This window comes from Pan paniscus, chromosome 5, assembly GCF_029289425.2.
Source record: "Pan paniscus chromosome 5, NHGRI_mPanPan1-v2.0_pri, whole genome shotgun sequence".
NCBI classification, from domain to species: Eukaryota; Metazoa; Chordata; class Mammalia; order Primates; family Hominidae; genus Pan; species Pan paniscus.
This window is the reverse complement of record NC_073254.2, coordinates 163,433,132-163,456,006: the sequence shown is the minus strand read 5'-3', so window position 1 is coordinate 163,456,006 and position 22,875 is coordinate 163,433,132. Positions and strand designations below refer to the sequence as shown.

Sequence of the window (22,875 nt, the reverse complement as noted above, 5' to 3'; positions counted from 1 at the left end):
AAGAGATTTTATCAGGATATGTGTGTGTCTTTTTTCATCAATCTAGTCTGAGACTCTATGTGTCCTTTCAATCTTAAATTTCAGGTTTTAATTCAGTTCAGTAAGATCTGGTCCATCATTTCTCTCTTCATCTGTCCTTTTGTTTTCTTTTTGGTCCTGTTTTGAATTTTGAAAACTGTAAATTACTTTAGAGTCCTAAAAAGATTTCTTAATACTCTTATTGCGTCTCCTTGAGATTCTATTTTGTAAGTTGTCTCCTGTTTCATTAATTCTGTTCCATCTGTTCTGTTTGATCAGTTTAGTCTCTATCTTTCAAGTTACAGGGTTTCCTTAAATGGGATGCAACTTTTTTTTTGGCCTACTCATGAATGTAGGATCTCTCAGCACCCAAACAGGTTCATCTTTGTCTCTGGCAATGGGAAATCCTGCAGGCAATGAAAACAAGGCATTCTGTTCTAACATGGCCTCTCTGCTGAGGTATGGCATAGGGGGCCTCTCTGTTCTAAGGCTTTTCCAGTTGTCAAGTAAGAGCTGTTCTCCCAATTACAAAGAATGAGTGCAAACCAGCAGACAAACGAAAAACTACTAATTTAGGAAATGAGCCATAACCTGCAATCTGGCATTTTTATTATTTTTAATCAATGAATAACTTACGTAACAACTACCCAGGACACACCAGTGTTTAGCAACACTATAGTTGATAATTTTTGGATTAGACATTGTTTTTCAAGTGGATGACTATAACCTCCTCAGTCCATTTTTGTACTTTCATCATTAACTTTTTTAAAAAGCAAAGGTGATTGTGTTATTGGACTGGTTAAAATCTACCTTTCTTTGTCTACAAATTGGAGTTCAGACTCCTTATCTTGGCATATAAAGCTCTTTATAATCTTGCCCTGACCTTCAGCTCTATGTTCTGCTACTTGATCTGATACAAAAATACGCTGCAGCCCACCAACTGAATTTGTATCTTCAGTTCCCCAGGTGTAATGTACATGTCTTACACATTTTACATCTCCAGAATACATCACAGTATCTACTGTCACATACCTGATAATAAAAATGTACTGAATATCTAAAATTGTTAAGTGCTTCTTACTAGAAATCACTCATAATGGCTGTTTTTCTAAATTAATGGCTTTTACTTCAATTATTGAAATATATGCTTTTCAATCACTTACCTTTCAAGAGACTCAGAAATCAAAATTTCAAGAGAGTAAAATTTTAAAAGAATAGAGTAACTGGTTTGGTTAAATGGTTATGAATTAAGCACCTGCACTGCTAATGGAGTTTCTTCATCTGGCATCATATAATGGCATAATAAAGGTTTGGATCCATCTTTATTAATCCAAGAAGAAGACTTATGCTGCTCAACGAGATTTCTGATTTCTTTTAGTTTTTGCTCCAAGTCCAAAAGGGACAAAGAATGTTTAAGAGAAACACTAGAAACAGAGAAAAGGGAATTGGGATAAATAGAAACTATACAACACATCCTATATACACTCTTTTCTTAACAGGCTACTATCTAAAATCCTGTTTCTTCTGCTTACACCTGTAACTGCTGACTGGAATAGAATGGATTACGAAATCAGCCACTAGTTAAGGGCCATTACTACAGAGCCAAGAAAAGTATTTCTCTGGATTCCATAAGAGAATTCCTACTGTAATTATAGATATTACTAGTATAAATGGGAGGTAAAAGCCTCAGAGGCAGATTTTAAAGTAGGTCTTTTATCTCATGACCCAGATATTTCCGATTTGTATGAAATCAATCAATTAACAATGAAACATTAAAACTTTCCCCTCTGTATAAAAAAAAAATAAAGAAAATGGATCCCACAATGCAATATCCTAGGATGGTATCTGATTATATTACAAAGAGTTTCACAAATCACCGTTTGTCAAGTCACTGGTTACACTAGAACAATTCTAATTTTCTTTCACTCATTAGAATCAAGAAGTCAGAAAAGTCAAAGAAAAATGCCTTACCTTCCTAAAATCTTCTGCACAGCTTGTTTAATGACAGTGATCAATTCTGTCAGGCCTATTAAAGAAAAAACAAACCTAAAAGCCTTGCTTAGTTTAAAAATTCCTCAATAATAAAAACAAATGAATTAAAATTAGTATAAAAGTCACAAATAAGAATCTTACCATCTCCAAGTAGGTGCTGAATACTTGATAAATACTGCTGTTGGACATCTGGGGGAGCAAGAATTGTCTGTATAAAACAGAAATACAGTTCAATTATCCAAGTTTTAAACTGGTAAATAAGAAATGTTTTCAATATAACTTTGGCTGAGATTTTTCAAGATCTGAAATGACGGGAAAAATAGTAATTTTTAACATACCAAAAATTCTAGTTTCAACATATAAAAATTATTCATAATACTAAAAGTTCACAATCACATGAAATATAAAAATATTTATTTCATAGAAATTGTTATCAGGATAAATAAGTTAAACTTTGAACCTCCTGAGGGAAAGAACAATGTCTATTTAAGTCTATTAAACTTACAGTGCCATTTTTGCCAACTGCTGCATTATCCAGGTAAATATATCCACCAATTATGTTTAACTGGACCCGCAAAAGAACAACCAGCATACAGGTACTGTATACAGCCACAATACTTCTTGTGAAACCTTCACAGAGAAAAGAAAACCATTTGGTACTGTGATTAATACAAATGTGTAAAATCATGAACCATCCTAAGGTTATTTTTTCGTAAGATGACTTTTAAAAACATATTTACAACTGTTTCTAGTATAAAAATATATCAACTCAAAATATTTCAGTCTCTCCTCACAATTGTTTAATAAAAATTAGGTATGATCCCTTAATTGAAACAATAACCAATGAAATATATTAGGTGAAAGAGGTATATACTATTAGCTTAGAAAGGAAAACAAGGAAAAGTCTGGGAAGCACAAAGAATTGTAGCTTCAGAACTCTTAGTTGTCAATGGAGCTATTTTCAAGTAAGAGAAGAAGGCTGAGTGTGGAAGAACTCTAGCCTTCAATGGCAGCCCGAGGAGGATGAGCCTGTTTAAGGACTACAGGAAAGTACAGAAAGACTGGGGAAGCCTGGTAAGACAGGCCTCCCAGTAGCTTAGGACAGGGTGTTCAAAACAGAGGAGAGAGTGAAGGTGTTGACTGCTGCCGAGAGTCCTAGCAGAAGGAAAATGTCCAGCAGATCTGGTAACACAGAAGTTGCTACTGACGCTTGAGAGACCTGCTTAGGTGAAGACACAGGTGTGGAAGCCAGGCTGCAGGGCTGTAGTGCATCAAAGCGTGAGGGAGTGAAGAGAAGAAAGGGAATGTAGAAATCTTGGTCATAAGGATTATAAGAAAGCATAGGCTAGGCACGGTGGCTCATGCCTGTAATCCCAGCACTTTGGGAGGCCGAGGCGGGCGGATCACAAGGTCAAGAGATTAAGACCATCCTGGCCAACATGGTAAAACCCTGTCTCTACCAAAAATACAAAAATTAGCTGGGCATGGCAGCATGCACCTGTAGAGCCAGCTACTCGGGAGGCTAAGGCAAGAGAATCACTTGAACCCAGGAGGCGGAGGTTGCAGTGAGTCAAGATTGCACCACTGAACTCTACCCTGGCAACAGAGCAAGACTCCATCTCCCGTCACCCCCCAGAAAAGGAAGTATAAAAGCTGAAAGGAACTACAGGGAACTAGAAAGGTTTGTTTTCAAATAGGCAAGGCTTAGCTGAAATTGGATCCCTTTCTTACACCTTATACAAAAATTAATTCAAGACGGATTAAAGACTTAAATGTTAGACCTAAAACCATAAAAACCCCAGAAGAAAACCTAGGCAATACCATTCAGGACATTGGCATGGGCAAGGACATCATGACTAAAACACCAAAAGCAATGGCAACAAAAGCCAAAATGGACAAATGGCATCTAATTAAACTAAAGAGCTTCTGCACAGCAAAAGAAACTACCATGAGAGTGAACAGGCAACCTACAGAATGGGAGAAAATTTTTACAATCTACCCATCTGACAAAGGGCTATCATCCAGAATCTACAAAGAACTTAAACAAATTTACAAGAAAAAATCAAACAACCCATCAAAAAGTGGGCAAAGGATATGAACAGACACTTCTCAAAAGCAGACATTTATGCAGCCAACAGACACATGAAAAACTGCTCATCATCACTGCCCATCAGAGAAATGCAAATCAAAACCACAATGAGATATCATCTCACACCACTTAGAATGGCAATCATTAAAAAGTCAGGAAACAACAGGTGCTGGAAAAGATGTGGAGAAATAGGAACACTTTTACACTGTTGGTGGGACTGTAAACTAGTTCAACCATTGTGGAAGACAGTGTGGTGACACCTCAAGGATCTAGAACTAGAAATACCATTTGACCCAGCCATCCCATTACTGGGTATATAACTAAAGGATTATAAATCATGCTGCTATAAAGACACATGCACACATATGTTTATTGCAGCACTATTCACAATAGCAAAGACTTGGAATTCAACCCAAATGTCCATCAATGATAGACTGGATTAAGAAAATGTGGCACATATACACCAAGGAATACTATGCAGCCCCAAAAAAGGACGAGTTCATGTCCTTTTGTAGGGACATGGATGAAGCTGGAAACCATCATTCTGAGCAAACTATTGCAAGGACAGAAAACCAAACACCATATGTTCTCACTCATAGGTGGGAATTGAACAATGAGAACACTTGAACACAGGGTGGGGAACATCACACACTGGGGCCTGTCGACACTGGGGCCTGTCGTGGGGTCGGGGGAGAGGGGAGGGATAGCATTAGGAGATATACCTAATGTAAATGACGAGTTAATGGGTGCAGCACACCAACATGGCACATGTATACATATGTAACAAACCTGCAGGTTGTGCACATGTACCCTAGAACTTAAAGTATAATAAAAATGAAAACAACAACAACAACAACAACAACAAACAAATAGGCAAGGCTTAAGCATCATTCTGTTGACAAGGATTAGCTGAATGGATGGGAAAACAGGATAACAGTTCTGAGACAAGCACATGTGTAGGCCCTAGTTTAGCTTTTTGTTTCAATTTTTTATCACTAACAAAAATTTACAATACAATATCAAAGTAAATCCATGATCTGGATTGGAATAAAAACTTCCTTTAAAGTACATTAGAGATATCAGTACCTAATAAAGGCATATGTAGTCTAGGACAATTTTACCTACCATCATCATCATAATAACAATAGCATTACCACTAACATTTACTGAATGCTTTCTATGACCAGACATTGATCTATTTGCTTTACCTGTACTATATTATTTAATACTAACAACAATTCTAAAAGGCAGGTAAAGAAGAGTCATCCTAATAGAATGCAAACATTTCCCTTTATAAATATTTTAAGGATGTGCTGTCACACAGAATATGCAGGCTTACTTATTATCTTCAGATCCTCCCATATTTCTAGCTTGTTTGAAGGCCTAAAGAACAAAATTTAAAAATATGAAAATAATAATCTAGATAATCTAATAGAAAACTCTGAATTTTATAGATCTATATTTACTTTTTAAAAAAAATTAAAAGCAACACAGCATAACTGCAGAAAAGCAAGCCCACAAAATACGGTAAAAAAAAATTTTAATTCCAGTAATCAATAACAACCAGTTTAACTGGTATATATTCTTACAATCTTTTTCTCCTTGAGTGTTATGTATAGATAGATTACAAAATCATATAGGAAATGCAGAGGAAATATTTCTTTCTTTTCCCTAACTTGCTGTTTTAGAAATAATGAAGTAGGTCCTATAATCCTTCAAAGGTAAATATGAAGTTTTTTTTGTTTTACGATCATAAACACATGAATTTACACATATATTTCATGTGTATCAATCCACTGTAGTTATTATCTCTATCGATGTTCAAACTGCCCATCTTTCACTTCTGGAAGACTATTCACATTGCCTCCTGAATCCTTTTGATTTGTATGATCTTTTATTAGTCTTTTATAGTATCTACAGTTTCTGACATGAAAACTTATTCTGGGTTCATCTCATTTAATTCTTGCTGCAGACTTGATATCACCAATTTCATTGGGTCCTGTTTTCTCATAGCAGGAAATGGTAGAGACCAAAACCTTCGATGCAGAATGTTCATTGCTACTGGGTAGGTCATTATTTCTAAGATTTTTTCAGTGAACTAAGCTAACAAATGTTTATTTATTTATTTATTTATTTATTTATTTATTTATTTATATGTGCATATGATCAAAAAGGTAATATACATCATGAATTCATACTGATATTTCTAAATTAGTCAAAATTTAGAAAATTAGTCTAAAATTAGTCAAAAGGTTTTTAACTTAATCTCATTGATCTTACATCTGTGTTTCTTTTTGTCCACATAAAAAATAGGTGAAAGCAACATAATTACTAATTTGCTTCATCCCTCACTCTATACACAACAGTCTCAGTGTAAAAGAGTTTAAGGTTTCTGTTTTTCCAATTCTTTGTGTGTGAAGAGTATATATCCTACTAAGGATATACATGAAATTTCTGTTTCAAAGTAATTTAGCACAGTTTCTGTCTTTGTAGTTACACTACCAACAAGAATCATATTTAGGTTAATTTGATTTATGGTACTATATATTTTTGGACATTATTTTTTAAACACTATAGTTTTATAATATTAAATATTTATATGGTTCCCAAGTCAAATTTATATAATACGGTATATTCAAAAAAGTCTGTTCCTAACCCCCTTCATTTTCTCCCTTCTTCATAGGTGATGACTTAAAAAATGCTTAAACTTTCCATTGTTTTGCTTTATATAAGCGAATATGTATATACACATTTATATCTGCCCCCTTAGATAAGTGAAAAATATTATACACATTTTTCTTTACCTTTTTAAAAATATAGCAATATATCTTGTGGAAATCATTCCATAGTACTACAGTAGTCCCTTCTTATCCTTGGGGGATACGTTTGAAGACCCTCGGTAGATGCCTGAAACTGAAGATAGTACCAACCCCTACATATACTATGTTTTATCCTATACATATATACCTATGATAAAGTTTAATTTATAAACTAGGCAGTGTAAAAAATTAACAACAATAACTCACAATAAAATAGCACAACCATAATATGCCAGCATCACTACTCTGGCACTTTGGGGCCATTATTAAGTAAAATAAAGGTTCCTTAAAAACAAAGCACTGCAATACCTCAACATCCAATCTGATGGCCAAGATGGCTACTAAGTGACTAACAGGTAGATAGCATCTACAGCATGGATCCGCTGGACAAAGGGAAATTTCTTCATGTTATTCACAATGGCACACAACTGAAAGCTTAGGAATTGTTTATTTCTGGAATTTTCCATTTAATATTTTTAGACCATGGTTGTCATGGCTAACTGAAACCTTGGAAAGTGAAACCATGGATAAGGTGGATGGGACTATTGTATACAGATGGTAGCCACTTTTCTCTTCTAACCAACGTATAGTACACCATTGTATGGATGTACTATGTGGAGGTAGTTTAGTGCTTTTCAAACCACTAGTGGAAGGATCCATTTTTTTTCCTTTTCCTTTCCAATCTGTCACAGAGCAGCACTTTTGTTAAATACAATAAAAATAAATTACTAGAAAACATGAAATAAAAAAAACCCACAGATATAGAAAACACAAGTCCATATTCTTTATTATTACTTTCAGACATAAATTTGCATTCCAACAAGAAATTGAGTTACTATTACAATTTTAAAGATACTACTAGCTTCTTGTCTTTCTTTGCCAATGAGCAGACTCTATAGTTTCAGTTACCTCTTTCCTAGATGGCACAGGTTCAGAAAATGTGTTGAGTAACTCATGCAAGACACTGCTGCAACCTTAATCTAATCTAGTGTTCAAGACTCACGGCAGAATGTCATATGTATTCGGATTAAACTGGGAATCAACCACAATTCAAAGGTGAGGTATTTAATGTATCATAAGTGACTCATATCTCTTTTTGAATGCTCCCTCAGAAAAATTTCTAAGTACTTCTTATAAAAATTCTAAAAGAAAAAAGATAAGAAAACAGTGGTTCCGAAAATTTCAATATAGAAAGTGCTTAGTAGTGAGCCATGATTGTGCCACTGTACTCCAGCTTGGGCGACAGAGTAAGACTCTATCTAAAAAAAAAACCAAAACCAAACGAACAAAAAACTGTATTTTATTTGGGATGATTTTGGTGGGAGAAGACAGTAATAGTTACCCAGGACATTTCTTCATGTTTACACTTAACATTATTAGACCTTAAAAGTAGATTTTTAAATACTGATGCTATTTTTTTTTAAAAACTCCAAAATCTACATAAAAGATTCCAAATCTATGTAGAACAGAGAAAAGTACCTTCAACGCAAATATTCCTTTCAAATGATTTGTTTGATGGAAATCAACTGCAAGTTAAATACAACCAGACTCTTTAATGTCACTAAAATACCTTCATGGAGAAATAAAAAGTAAAGAGAATTAAACGAATCTTTTCGAAGTGTTCTACTTCTCTTATGATGGAGGATGTTTAAGATTTTTTTGGTTTTGCCATTGAAACTTCATTGCCATTATCAGTCTTCAAGAAGAGTGCCAAATATCAAAAACAGTGATAACTGTTTATTTGCTGTTATGAAGTTGGCAAAATAAGACTATCAAATCATCTACTTATTTCTCATTAGTTATTATCTTAGTTATTATCACAAATAGTTTAAAGAAAAAAAAACTTGCTCAACAGGCTTATATGAGACCAGAGTCTCATATAAAATTAATATAAAAGCAGTCATAAGATTGGAGGCCTTATTTAATGACACTTTGTAAGGGATCAAGCCCTTATTTATGCAAATATTTTTCAAATGGATATTACCCTTCTCCCCCCCACCAAATTACAAATAGTAATTTCAAATCAAAAGAAAGCCAAGAAGAAGTAACACTGAGATATTTAAAGAGGAAACTGAATGAGGAGAACTATGGCCCACCTTAAATTCTCCAGAATTTAAGAAATTCTCCTCCCTGTGTACCGATTAAGAAAAAAAGAATCACATCTTTTCTTTAAAGCTGTCCAGGATAATCTATCAAAATTAATCCTTTGGTTTTTTTGATACTCCTAAATTTTCCATTTACTTTTTGTCATTGCACTAAATATGTCCAGAATTACGATAATTTATTTAGTCTACTTCCTCCTTTGGATGAAAAGGTCTTAAAGAGACTTGATCTTAACTATTAAATCCCCTAAAGCACATGGAACATAGGGCCTTGCAGGAAACAGATTCACCAAGAAGGAAGAATGCCACCACGATTATTTTATCTGTATTATGTTGCTTGTATAAAAATGCTATTCACTTATTTAATTTGTCTTGCCTTCTCATCATGACAAAAAGGAAATTAAAATCTACTTCTTTTCAATTCCTACCTATGTACACACAAATGGTAATTATTTATTTGATCAAAAGCAATCTGCTTATATGTTTCTTCTTCATAAAACTGTATGAACTAATTTATAAGCTAAACCTTATATCTGTAAGAAGGAAGGAAGGTCTGTCTACCTCTAAGAATGAAGAAATTTAAAATGGAAAACCCCTCATCACTAGCATTGTTTTAATCAGATAAAAGAAATCTCAAGTACACAAATCCACTGTTATTTTGGGAAGTATTCTCTGAATATAGTAAGTGTTTTTTTAAAAAATTCCCCACTTGTTATGTAGCCTGTCTGAGCACTCAATTCCTACTGCAAAATGAATAATAGTAACTGCCTCACAGGGATATTGTGTAAATTAAGTGGGAGCATATATGGAAGGTACCTAGCACCAGGGCTAGCACAGTGAGACAGTTTAGAAATAGAACTACTTTTCCCCTGGCTATTTGAAGGGTGATTAAAGGCAAGTGATTATTTTAGGAAGGCCACAATGATTAACATTTATTTAGTGAAACCATTTCCCTGCCCACCCTCCCATCATTGTCATCAAAATAAGAAGCCATTTCCTGCTGGAAGTCTTCTCAAACTAATACAGTATCATACCAAATTACAATACCCCAACACATGCTACATGCAATATACAAGGTTACATATGTGAAAGTGCTTTTGGAAACAGCAAACTGCCATGGCAATGTAAATTATTAGTATTGCATGCTCATGTTATGTTCGTATTTCATTTTGTTAGTAATTTAAGATATAAGTCCTGTATATCTTATTTATTTAAAACGTATGTTCACATGCTGTATTACACCGTAAGCTCTTTCAGAAAGAAGCACAATATTTAACGTAACTTTGTTAGCTTCACAGCATCTGGTTCAGGAACACATTTCACAAGCACTGCATAATTAAATTTGTGAACAATTTCAAAGTGCTATAAGGTCTATTTATATGAAAAACAATACATACAAATATCATTGCCTTGAATGCTTTATGCAAAAAAGTAGAGCATAGACAAAATTAAATGTGGGTTAAATGATATAGTTAGTATTTTTCTTACTGAGCCTATATAAACTTTCATTAGATAGAAAAATAACAAAGATTTTTGAAAAGTGTATCAGTTCATTCTATAAACTTTAAGTGTAGTGCTTAAACAGAAAATGCTGTAACTTGCATTTACCTGTTTTTTAGCAGAGCTGTGAGGCTCTCGGAATTCAGTTGCTGCATTAAGGCCTCTCTCAGTGTTGGAAGCATGGACAGCACTGTAATACAAACAAAAAAATAAAAAAGGTCACAAGTGATATGACTGCCCTCACTAAGAAATGCGCATTGTTTTAGGCTATATGATAGGGCTAGCAACTAGCAAGAGTCAGAAGGGAAAGTCAGGGCTAGACGATTCAAATTATTATTATTATTATAAAACGATTATATCCTAACAAATCATTTATCTGCTTATGTAATTTAACAAAATTATACAAACATTATGATCACAGCAACACAAGTACACACAGAAGAAACAATAGAAAGAATTATTCTCAGATTTTAACAGTGGTGGTCTTTGAGCTATGGATTATGAAGAATTCCTTTTTTTTCTTTTCCATACTCTCCAAATTTTTTACAAAAGTGTTTACTTCTGATTTAATGACAATGATCAAAAGCATTTTTATATTCAGCTATACTTTTTCCTTCATTTTTCATTCTAGTTTTTAAAAAGTTTATTAAATACTACAAAGTAATAAACATTTATTATAACCTAGACAAAAGTGTACTGGGTTAGGAACTAAGAGTTGCTGAGTTTTAGTTTTGTCAGTGGGTATTATTTGTTACTGTTTATTGTACATGTTTACTGTTTGTAATACTACAAAGCAATAAACATTTATTATAACATAAATAAAAGTGCACTGGGTTAGAAACTAAAAGTTGCTGAGTTTTAGTTTTAGTTTTGTCAGTGGCTGTTGTTTGTTATTGTTTCTTACTCCCAGGAATAATGTGAAGATGAAATGAGACTAGCAATCTATGGGAAAAAAACTTCATGTGATTTTTAGGAGTTTATTTATGGCTCTACGTGTGGAATAAGAAATGCTGGAGAATAAGAATCTGTCATGGGATTAGAGAAAAAAAGAAATGGAGGAATACATATATAAAAATGTAAAATGAGTCTCTAAACCCTAAAAAAGTAATGATAACAAAATGAAAAAATATGAAGACCACCACATTCCTTTTCTTTTTGAGACAGAATCTCACACTGTCACCCAGGCTGGAGTGCAGTGGTGCGATCACGGCTCACTGCAGCCTTGACCTCCTGGGCTCAAGCGATCCTCCTGCCTCAGATTCCCGAGTAGTTAGGACTAGAGGCGTGGGCCTCCATGACCAGCTAATGTTTTAAATTTTTTGTACAGATGAGGTCTCACTATGTTGCTCAAGCTTGTCTTGAACTCCTGGGCTCTAGCAATCCTCCCACCTTTGCCTCCCAAAGTGCTGGGATTACAGGTGTGAGCCACCACACCTGGCTATGAACACCACATTCTAAAAGGGAAAACTTCTTGGGTAAGAAAACTACTTATATTTACCCCAAAGCACTCTTTTTTTTTTCTAGTATATCAATTACATCTTATCCAAAGGAATAGAAATTTGATATTATTTGTAACACCATTATCATTGCTCATGTTATGAATTGTACAAAAAATGCAGAATGTGCAGAAAGCTAATTTGGAAAGTTTCACTGAACCTATATTTTGGCTCTTAGAGATTAAATATTTTACTTTTAATTGCCTATAGTCAGCTATTTGTTCATCTTAGGGTTGCATCATGGAAACGTGTGACCCCTATCTTTTGCTGGAGGAGCATAAATAATTGACAACCCCATCTGCCACTGCTCTGGATCCATCACCATGTTTGCACTGCTCCCAGCCAATGACACTGCTTGGATGGGCACAGTAAAGCAGGCCCATTTCTGCAGGTCTCCTCTACCAGAAACTTTGGCTTGCAGACTCTTCATGGTCTCCCAATGCTTTCTTAGAACTGTGCTGTAGTCTGAGACTCTTCTTGCCTAATCTTTCTTCCTTCCTTGTCTTTTTCCCTTCACAAATGTCAGACCTGCACTGTGGCCTAAACGCTTCGCTTGCCTTCTTCTGCCTCCCTTCCCCTTTATCCTTTACAGGCATTTCTACTAGTAGATCTCTTGTACATCTAATCCCATCCTAGCATCTGCTTCCCAGGGGACCCAAACTGACACAAGGGTCCATGTCAAACTGAGATGTATTTTAAGACCCCAGCAGCTACATTTTACTTTTATTTATTTATTTTTTTTGAGACAGAGTTTCACTCTTGTTGCCCAGGCTGGAGTGCAATGGTGTGATGTCGGCTCACTGCAACCTCCACCTAACAGGTTCAAGTGATTCTCCTGCCTCAGCCTCCCAAGTAGTTGGGATTACAGGCATGCAACACCACGCCCGGCTAATTTTGTAATTTTAGTGGAGATGGGGTTTCTCCACGTTGGTCAGGCTGGTCTCAAATTCCTAACCTCAGGTGATCCACCAGCCTCGGCCTCCCAAAGTGCTGGGATTACAGGCGTGAGCCACCATGCCTGGCCCATTTTATTATTTTTTGAAAATTCAAATAATAAGCAGAAATGGACCATTCCCTAAAAATTCATTAAAATGTCCTAGGCAGTGCCAATATATTGAATGCTAAATGTCAATTTAAAAAGTTATCATTTACCAAGTATTTATCATACATCAAGCACTTTATAGGCATTATCTCATCACGGCCTCACAAAACATTTATGAAGTGGCTTTTATAATGTTCATTTTACTCTCAGAATTGTCATTATGTATAGTATTTATGATTACTATTCGCTTTGTAGAATGAAGGTATTTTTCTGAGTATTACTACTTCAAATATTAAAAATCATACTCCAATTGTAATTTTGGATGTGCCTCTTACCCTTCTTAATCTCAGCCTCAAGTAAAATGAGGTAAGTAAACTAATAATAAAGGCCTTTAACTCTAAAAAATTTCTAATTTTAAAATTAAATAAGGAGAATGTACCTTTATAAATTCTTTCTAAATTAATTGTTCTTGAAAGAATGTTAGAGAAATGAGTAAGCTTTAAACAATAGAAAAGAAAAACAGGCTTTGCATGGATTTGAGAACTAATTCTTCAGTTATGCCAGTTACGACACACTGTTCTCTTCAAATATGGGCAGGTTAATTTTGTGATGGCATTCTCCCAGGACTATGTTTCTAGCTCTGGAGGTTAAATTATTGCCATTAATTAACATTGCCTGAGTGTATACTATTGTGGACGACTCACAGGTCTATAGTTGCCTACTGTAAATTTAATAAACTTAATGACTCTTTCCTATGGCCCATAGGCCCGATGGGATCAAGCCTACTTCTGCAGCCTTGTTTCCTATCACTGCCATTGTTCATTCTGCTCTAGCTACATGGCCTTTTTGCTGTGTTCTGAGAGTACCAAGCTTGTTCCCACCTCAGGCATTTCACATGGCTCCCTCCATTGTAACATTTGGTTTCTGCTCAAATGTTACCTCAAAGAAACCTGACTCTACTGATCCCCTGTCTTAAAGAACGTTCCAGCCCTCACATGGCTTTATGTTCTATATGGCAGCCATCACTGCCTAAAGTTACTTATTTGTTGTTTATCATCTTTTCCTCTCCCTAGAATATAAACTCCAAAGGTCAGGGGCTTTTTGTTGTTGTTGTTCACTTCCTGCTTCCCCAGGCCTGGATACAAGTATTTGCTGAATGAATAAATAAAATGAATGAACTGATTTTTAAAATTCACATTAAAATGATGTAATTCAGTTAAATCATTCAAACACTTGCTAGATTTACCATCTTTTCTTTGCCTTTTCCTCTAAATTTGATCCCGGTGATATGCAAATTAATACAACCATCAAACAACTTTACACATGTATAAATATTTCTCTGTCTTACCTGTCATATTGCAAGTCCTCTGGTTACTTTCAAAATGATATTGTCGTCGTGCTTGGGCAATGTATTCTGCAGCCTCCCTTTCCTGTATTTCTCTGATTTTCTTCTGTCCATATTTCCCCAGAATATATACTCCTACAATCATTAAAAAAGTACTATATTCATTAGAGTACCAAAAATTCTACACAGTATTTTTAACCTACTTTATGCAATTATAAGTTTTATATTAGTGGATAGCTAAAATTACATTTTTAAAACCTAAATAAAGAATTTTGTAAGACTGGCCCAAAGAAAAGGAAATTAGCATTTTTACAGCCAATGACAGAGGAAATGATGGGCACATAAGGACCAGGTCTGAAGAAGGGAAAGGAATTAAATCTAAAAAGTCTGGCAGTGCCTTTACTAGTAGACTAGAGATATTCTACATGTCCAGCAATGGAGAATTGTTTAAATAAATGATAGTCTAGCCATACAACGAAATCTTATGTAGTTATTAAAAACCACATTGCTAAATAATGACTCAAGGAAATATCCACGTTATACTGTTAGGTGATAAAATAAGATCCCAGAAATGTTACTTTTTTTTAATGGAAACAGATACAAAAAATAGGTGAGTTTTAATTTCTAAAATATAATAAACAATGATCATTGCTGAATGGTGGGATAACAGGTCATTTTGTCCTCTATATTTTCTTCAGTGAACACAAAATGCTTTTTAAAAATATAAGATAAAAATTTTAAAAGGAACAATGAAAGAAAGGTAGTTAGTCAGGCAGAAGTCTATTTATCCATCCATGTGTTAGAAAAATCTCTTTGAGATAAGGAGAGAAAATACAACTCTCTCATCTAAAAATTAGTAACTTAACTGGAAAAAAAAGAGGGAAGAGGGTACAGAAACTCCTAAATTCTAACACCACAGGATAAGAATATAGGTGGTGTCATGTGGCCTGTGATTTAACAGATTTCAGCATAGGCAGTATGATATATATGTGTACATTTTAGTCTATATCTGAGGGGCAGTCAGTTTTCCTAGCTGGGAATGTGAACATTCCAGAGTGGTTAGTTAGCCACACTTGATCAAAAGCCACATTCCAAAGCTTAAGCTCTTCAACTAGCTTTTATCACTGATTAGCACCAAATATTTTTGATTAGCATAATGATGATCAGGAATGGATTTTCATAGATTAAATTAATGGTTTTCAAGATACTGGACTAGCTAAAACATTTTAGTAATATTCATATGAACTAGAATATACGAATCAAGCAAGTCCTTCACCTTTGCCTGGGATCCTTAGCCGCTAGTTCAAAGGATTCTTAGTCAACTGAGTTAACCAGGTAGCCAACCAAATCCTACAGCTAGAATATTGTTGCATTTTCTTCAGGTAAATCTTTTATAAGCAGTTCTGCGGTAGCATGAAACAAGGACAGAACACTGGGACTTCAATAAGCTTACAGAACAGGTTGTGTTACTTTTAATCTCTGTTTGCCAGTAGATGTTTTTAAGTGTGCCAGAACTTGGTTTCATTATAACCTGAGAGCAAGGCTGTAAGGAATTAACTAATGCTCACCTACCTCCCACTGTCTGTGACCCCCAGTATCTACTAAACATAACCTAAGAATTGTGCATGACCTAAGTAATTAGATTTGGTCTGTCACAGGTAGAAAGTGGGTAGCCCTCTAGCAACTGCAAAACAAATACATATCCTGAATTATTTTCACTAATACAGGTGCTATAGGTGAACTGATAAGATATTACATATTCTTAAAAATAGTAGTTCAGTAAAAGGGTATGTGCTAAAAACAATTAGAACTACAGTATGATTGCTGTTGCTATGTTTATATGCAATTAATGTATTATAACCAAGCTTAAAGAAGAAATGAGAGTTCATATAAGTGGCTACATGGCTACCTTTCCTGTACTCCATTCTAAAGAAACTGATGATAGTGCTACAATACCAACAAAGGAAACTGACTTACATTTCACAAAGTTACTCTATGACAGGCACTTCTGACATAATAGATCTGAAGGAATTGTTTGTATCTTATTTGCACAACAGCTTACTGAAAGTTACATGTAAAATGATTATTTCTCAAATTATACTGTAAAATCAACACTAAGATGACACTTTTTGCACAGCTAAGAATTTTTTTCTTTAACAATAGTAAATTTGATTGGTGTGTTTCTCTGGGGAGAAGGTCCACTGCTTTAATCAGAGTCTCAACAAATCTGATGATTTTTTTTTAGGAACTGCTATTTAACACATTTCAGCATAGGCAGTATGATATAAGTGTGTACATTTGGTCTATATCTGAGGGGAAGTCAGTTTTCCTGAGTGTGAAATTTTCCTGAACGTGAAATGAGAATGTGAACATTACAGAGTAGTTCGTTAGCCACACTTTGATATTCTAACTAAACTAAAAAAGAAAATGAATTGCCATGGGAGCCCCAATACCTCAGAATGTGACCTTATTTGGAAATAGAATCTTTACAGTGGTAATCAAGTTAAAATGAGGTCATTAGGGTGGGTCCTAATTCAATAAGACTTGTCCTTATAAAAGGAAACTTGGACATCGACAATTGCAGAGGGAAGACAAAGCAAAAACAGAGGAGATGCCTATCTATGAGCCATGGTGAGAGGGTTGGAATAGATCTTTCCCTTACACTCTGCAGAAGGAACCAATCCTGATCGTAGACTTCTAAATTTCAGGATTGTAAGATAATACATTTCTGCTGCTTAAGCTGCCCATTTTGTGGTACTTGCAAATCAGGCTAAAATCACACAATCCATTATTTTTCTTGATTTTAGCACTGAACTAAGTTCTTATACAAGGTCTAATTCATCCAGGCTCATAAATTCTGATTTTGTCAGATTTGTTCCCTTAGAAAAATAAGAATGAGGACAGGTAATTCATTAGCTAAAACATGGAGCTCATGACTATCTATATACTCGACTGGCAGCCTAGCCTGGAAAACAGGAGATATTGACGGCTCTGGTATCAAGTAGTTATGTGACTTTTGAGAAAGTCCCTTCCTCCCTCTGTGTCTAAATTTCTTCATCCACAATATGAAAGACTGGGATTATATGAGCTTTAATGTTTCTTTTGTAGCTATGACTTTATGTATTAACAATGAAAATATTTACTAAATACCTTAAAAAATAAATGTCAAATGCTTTGAGTTTTCCATTAATAACATTACTAGTAAAATAAGACTTCTAGTCTTTCCACAATTCAGTTGTTTTAAAACCATCTCTTAGCCTTCTCTTTCTGGATGAAAATCCCTACAATGCAACTATTTCACAAGGTTAATAATTTCAAAAAAAGTTTGAAAATAACCTATTGTTCCCAATCCAACAGATCACAAAATCCTACTACAGTATTCTGATTCTATTTCAGACACATTTTCTAAATCTTGCCAATTATCTACAACTTCTTTATCACTGTCACCACTTAGACTCTAAAAATTAATGCTCTTGAACTGGTTCAATAGGTCCCTAACTCTTCAGTTTCTGGTCACACACCTGTTTAACCTATCTTATATATGCAAAGTGATTTTCTAAAACATAAATCTCATATCACTCATGTTTTTAGAATCCTTCAATATCTTGCCATCATTTCTTAATGTGGTTTCCCTGTTCCACTTACATTAGAATCACTTGGGACAACTAAAAATGTAGCCTTTAAAGACACTCCTTGAAAATGCCCCTAAATGGGCAGGGCGCGGTGGCTCATGCCTGTAATCCCAGCACTTTGGGAGGCCGAGGTGGGCGGATCACGAGGTCAGGAAATCGAGACCATCCTAGCTAACATGGTGAAACCCCGTCTCTACTAAAAATACAAAAAAAAAAAAAAAAAAAAAAAAATTAGCCGGGCGTGGTGGCGGGCGCCTGCAGTCCCAGCTACTCAAGAGGCTGAGGCAGGAGAATGGCGTGAACCCGGGAGGCGGAGCTTGCCGTGAGCCGAGATCGAGCCACTGCACTCGAGCCTGGGCGACAGAGCAAGACTCCGTCTCAAAAGAAAAGAAAAGAAAAGAAAATACCCCCAAATGTCTTATCTTGCATGATGCTGCATCCCCAGTACATAAACTCTGACTGGGACTCAGTTAGAACGCAATAAATATTTGCTGAATTAAGGAATTCTTGAACTGCACTCTAAACCTAAAGAATCAGAATCTGGAATAAAGGATCCTATGTTTTATTAAGCTCCCTAAGTGATTTTTTTATCCATAGTAAACTCTAGCAAGCACCAATACAAAGGATAATGTCCAAATTATGTAGAATGGCTTCATAAGGCCCTTCACAATCTGTACTCTAGCTACTTTAACAAGTTAATCTTTTGCCACTTCTCATTTGCATAGCCATCGTGAAATACAGTTTCATTCATAAAAAAGCAATGTTGCTGAACCTCTTGAATTGCTCTTTTTCCTTCTGTGTCCTTTCTCCTTTGCTAGCTCTACAACTTAAGCAGAAATTCTTCCTTATGGAGCTTTGCCTGACATCTTCACACTTTCTTCTCATCAATGCTCCCACAACACCCTGCTCTATTTTTGTACTATACTATCATACTACTTTTATTTCCATTTCTGTACCATGAGTTCAAAGTCAGGATCTGTCTTATTCCTTTGTATTTCCAGAGTAAAGTACAGTGAGATCAGTCACTTACTCTCATTCAAATGTTTGTTCAATGACAGAATGAATGAATGAATGAATAAAAAATGTGAAGAAGCCAGAGATTACAGAATTTAAGGTATAAATCCAAGTCAATGTTCTGAGGTTTTCAGAAACCAGTAAGTCAATAAATACCAATCTGGTTGCTCTCTGTTCTCCAAAACTTTTTCCAGTGCAATGGTTCTCAAAGTGTGGCATGGGCACCCCTGGGGTCTTTAAGACCATTTCAGGGAGTCTATAAAATCAAAACTGTTTTTGTAATAATACTAAAATGTTATTTGCCTTTTTCATTCTCATTCTCTCATGCATATACAGTGGAGTAATTGAGAGGTTACATGATGTGTGATACCACAACTGACAGAATATAGAAAGAGATGAGAATCCAGCTTTCTTCAATTAAGCCAAACATTAAAAAGATTTGCAAAATGTAAAACAATGACACTCAATAATTTTTTGAAAATGTTATGTATGTTAATATGTAATAGGTTTATTATTTTAAAATGAATTAATATTTTAAAAAATTTCATTTTAATTTTGAATATCGTAAGTATTATAGATATAAAATTTAGAAAGCTTTTGAGGGTCCTTAATTTTTCAGAGTGTAAAGGAGACCTTAGATCAAAAAGTTTGGGAGTCAATTCTCTAGTCTTTTCACAAACTGGTCAAATTATGCCAGGCTCAGTGGCTCATGCCTGTAATTCCAGCACTTTAGGAGGCTGAGGCAGGACGATTGCTTGAGGCCAGGAGTTCAAGACCAGTCTGAGCAATGTAGTGAGACCCCTGTCTCTACAAAATAATTAAAAATTAGCCAAGCATGATGGTGCACACCTGTGGTCCTAGCTACTTGGGAGGCTGAGGTGAGAGGATCGCATGAGTGAGGAAAGTGTGAAGATGTCAGGAAGCCTTTCTACTTGCCTTACATTGTAAAGCTAGCAAAGGAGAAAACAAGGCTGCAGTGAGCTATGATCACACCATTGTATTCTAGCGTGGGTAACAGAGCAAGATCCTGTCTGAAAAACAAAAAAACAAAAAAACACAAAACCCGAACACACCCAAACCCCCCAAACTGGTCAAATTATACAAACGCGTAAACCAATTAGTTACCCACCCAAAATTCGAGGAAACAGAAATTGTTACTTAAGAAGGCCTGCTACTCAAGGTTTTACTTACTTACTTCCCCCACTATTGAATGCCCAAACTTCTCTGAGCATGCCCGTTGATATACTACCCAGCTTTCAAGCCTGTCAAAATGTGTCTCTTCTTCCATGAAATTCTTTCTGATTTTTCACAACTGCATATGCTACTTGCCAGTGTGATCTGTACAGCATTTTTTCACCTCTCTTGTTTTTCTGTATCTTAATTACATGTATACTTGCTTTTCCTTCCTACCAGACTATAAAGGCCATGAAAGCACAGTGATATAATATGGAAACAGAATGTGCTTTGCGGTCCAACACACCTGGGTTTGAATTCCAGTTCCCCTTCACTAATTCTGAGACCTGAGGCAAGTTTCTTAAATTCTTAGGGTTCTTGCTGCCACATTTTTGAATGGGGATAATAATAATTGTCTTCTTGTCATTCTGCCTAAATAGGAAGAGCTTAGCACAATGCCCAGCGTAAAGTGGGCACCCAATAAATAGCAGCTGTTACTATTAAAAATATATAAATCTTGTATTTCCATTCATATTACCTTCAGCATTACAGGCACTTGATAAGTATTTCTTAAGTTAGACTAATTAAAATCTAACACACTGTAGAACTTTCTCCCTGAAGCAGAAAGAATATGAGACTCAAACAAATGCCAACCACGGTCATCTACTCTTCCTTTCTTTTCAGACTGACTCCTTTTTTGATATAAAACACTAGGATTATTTTCTCTTTCTGGCCGTCTGAACTTTTCTATTTTTTGCATTCCTCTTATTCTGTAACTATAAAGCTCTTGTTAGTTTTTTAAAAAAAATTATGTTTCTTTTAAGTATACTCTTTTGCTTCCCCTGTGATTATTTCTAATCTACTACAAAGTTGTTCCATAAGCTGAAGGAGTATTCCTTCTGAGATCGCTAAAGAGATAATTTTCCTTCCTTCAGTAAACGCAAAAATACTTTATTTGTATTTCTTCAATCACACATATATTTTTAGCTTTTATAAATAAAATGGACTCTGTAGTCTTAGGATAATTTAAATACACATTAGATACTAGCGACTGAAGATATCAGAAAATACCTTTAATATATAAAGGATTTCTCGAAGGTGTTCAAAATTTACATATGCTTATTATTGATTTGTGATAGACCTCAGAGACATGCAAAACACCATCCTTGGCTCAGCAACAAGAACTTTGTTTCAAACTTTCAAGCATCACCAAAATCTGAACTATTGATGCTAAAGGTATTAATTGCAAATTGTTTGGGGAGAACAGAATACAATCTAATACGTACTGTTAATTTCAAATTGTTTGGGGAGAACAGAATACAATCTAATACTAAGAGAAAAGCCAACCAAATTCTTTGGGAAACTCTGTTCTTGATTTTAAGTACTTTTGTAAACATAGTATATAATAAGTGATAAGACTATTTCTCAAAAACTCAAGTTCTAACAAATTTCCTCTTTTATAGTTCCTAGATGTCCTTTTCATATAATTCACAAAGCTTTTATTCCCTCCTTCAAATCCCTGAATGTTATCACATGAGCATTGTATGAGGGAAAAGCGTCTCAAGATTTTTATCTTATCTGTTTCTAAATCTCCTCTGGGCCTGTGCAACTCAGTTATGTCAGCTAGATTACAAGGATCCCAACCTTGAAGATCCTGAGAAAGATTGCACAACATCCCTCAAGCATTTTTCTTACTGCCATAGTTTGTATTCTAAAATGGCAGAAACAGAGCTAAAATATTGATTTGTTTTTCTTTATCTAATCCATATCTTTCAGTCCTTTAGGACAACTGCGCTGTTTTCAAAAATTCAAATCGACTTTAACCACCACCCGAAGTGCAGCCTATAGGTAACTTCCCTAGATTATTATTAAACTCCTGAGAAGGGTGAGAGCCAAAGTATCAAGAGTGCCAAGGAGAAATGCAGAATCTCACAGGAAAGCAGAATTTTTTTAAAAAAGTTCCTGTAAGAGAATGGTGCCTTGAAACAGAAACTTAAACTGTGATGAGTTCTCCAAAGGTCCGTGAGAAAAAAGGATAGGTGAGAAACAGAGTTAAGAGTCGGTGACAGGGCAAAGGGCACAGAGGCATTTCTCAACTGCAGAGATGGGAGAACCCTGGAGGTTGGCCACCTCCCTTTTCATCCCATGGTTGATCGAATCCCCTCTACATATCCCAGACTAGGATCGCCCGGCCTGTCCTTATTTTAGAAAAAGTCACCTCTCCCACCCCCTTCTCCCAATGCCCCCTTTCAAGCACGTTGTCACCCACCTCCAAGGACCGTGCCCAGGAAGATGCATTTCTTTTTGTGGCGTTTCAGAAAATTCCATACAGACCTCAGCATCTTTAGGCCCTAGGGGTGTGGGCTGAGTAGGGGTGAGGGACTGCTTCACCAGGAAACTGTTTCTTCGTCACCTGGCCCAGATGACCCAGCAAGAGCGCCGTCGTCCCGCTCTGTGCTCTCCCGAAATCACAAACGCGACTTTCCGCAGAGACTGTCACCAGAGCGGCAAGGGGGCGTGGACTACAGCAAAGCAGCTACGCTTTCTGTCGCTGCCGCCGCGCAGCCGCCGCCGCTCACTGGTCGGACAAGCCCAGGTCCTTTCAGAAATAGCTCCCGAGTGCCTTTTCATTAGACTACCCCCGGAAACGGAG

At 35.6% G+C, this 22,875-nt stretch overlaps 1 protein-coding gene across 2 annotated transcripts in view; it reads right to left on the bottom strand.

Moving 5' to 3' along the window:
- The window catches only part of PEX3 (peroxisomal biogenesis factor 3), a 39,539-nt gene extending 16,696 nt beyond the window's left edge, over positions 1-22,843 (bottom strand). Inside the window, exons 1-8 of one of the 2 annotated variants that reach the window (XM_003811551.6) lie at positions 22,492-22,843; positions 14,407-14,538; positions 10,629-10,710; positions 5,439-5,482; positions 2,516-2,640; positions 2,152-2,218; positions 1,990-2,044; positions 1,274-1,442 (exon numbers count right to left, since the gene is read on the bottom strand). In XM_003811551.6, the coding sequence (XP_003811599.1) occupies positions 1,274-1,442; positions 1,990-2,044; positions 2,152-2,218; positions 2,516-2,640; positions 5,439-5,482; positions 10,629-10,710; positions 14,407-14,538; positions 22,492-22,564 (747 nt within the window). In that variant the 5' untranslated portion in view covers positions 22,565-22,843. The remainder of the gene's footprint in view (positions 1-1,273; positions 1,443-1,989; positions 2,045-2,151; positions 2,219-2,515; positions 2,641-5,438; positions 5,483-10,628; positions 10,711-14,406; positions 14,539-22,491) is intronic. The other variant, XM_024929206.4, reaches the window with a different exon arrangement.
- Positions 22,844-22,875: the final 32 nt, after the last annotated feature.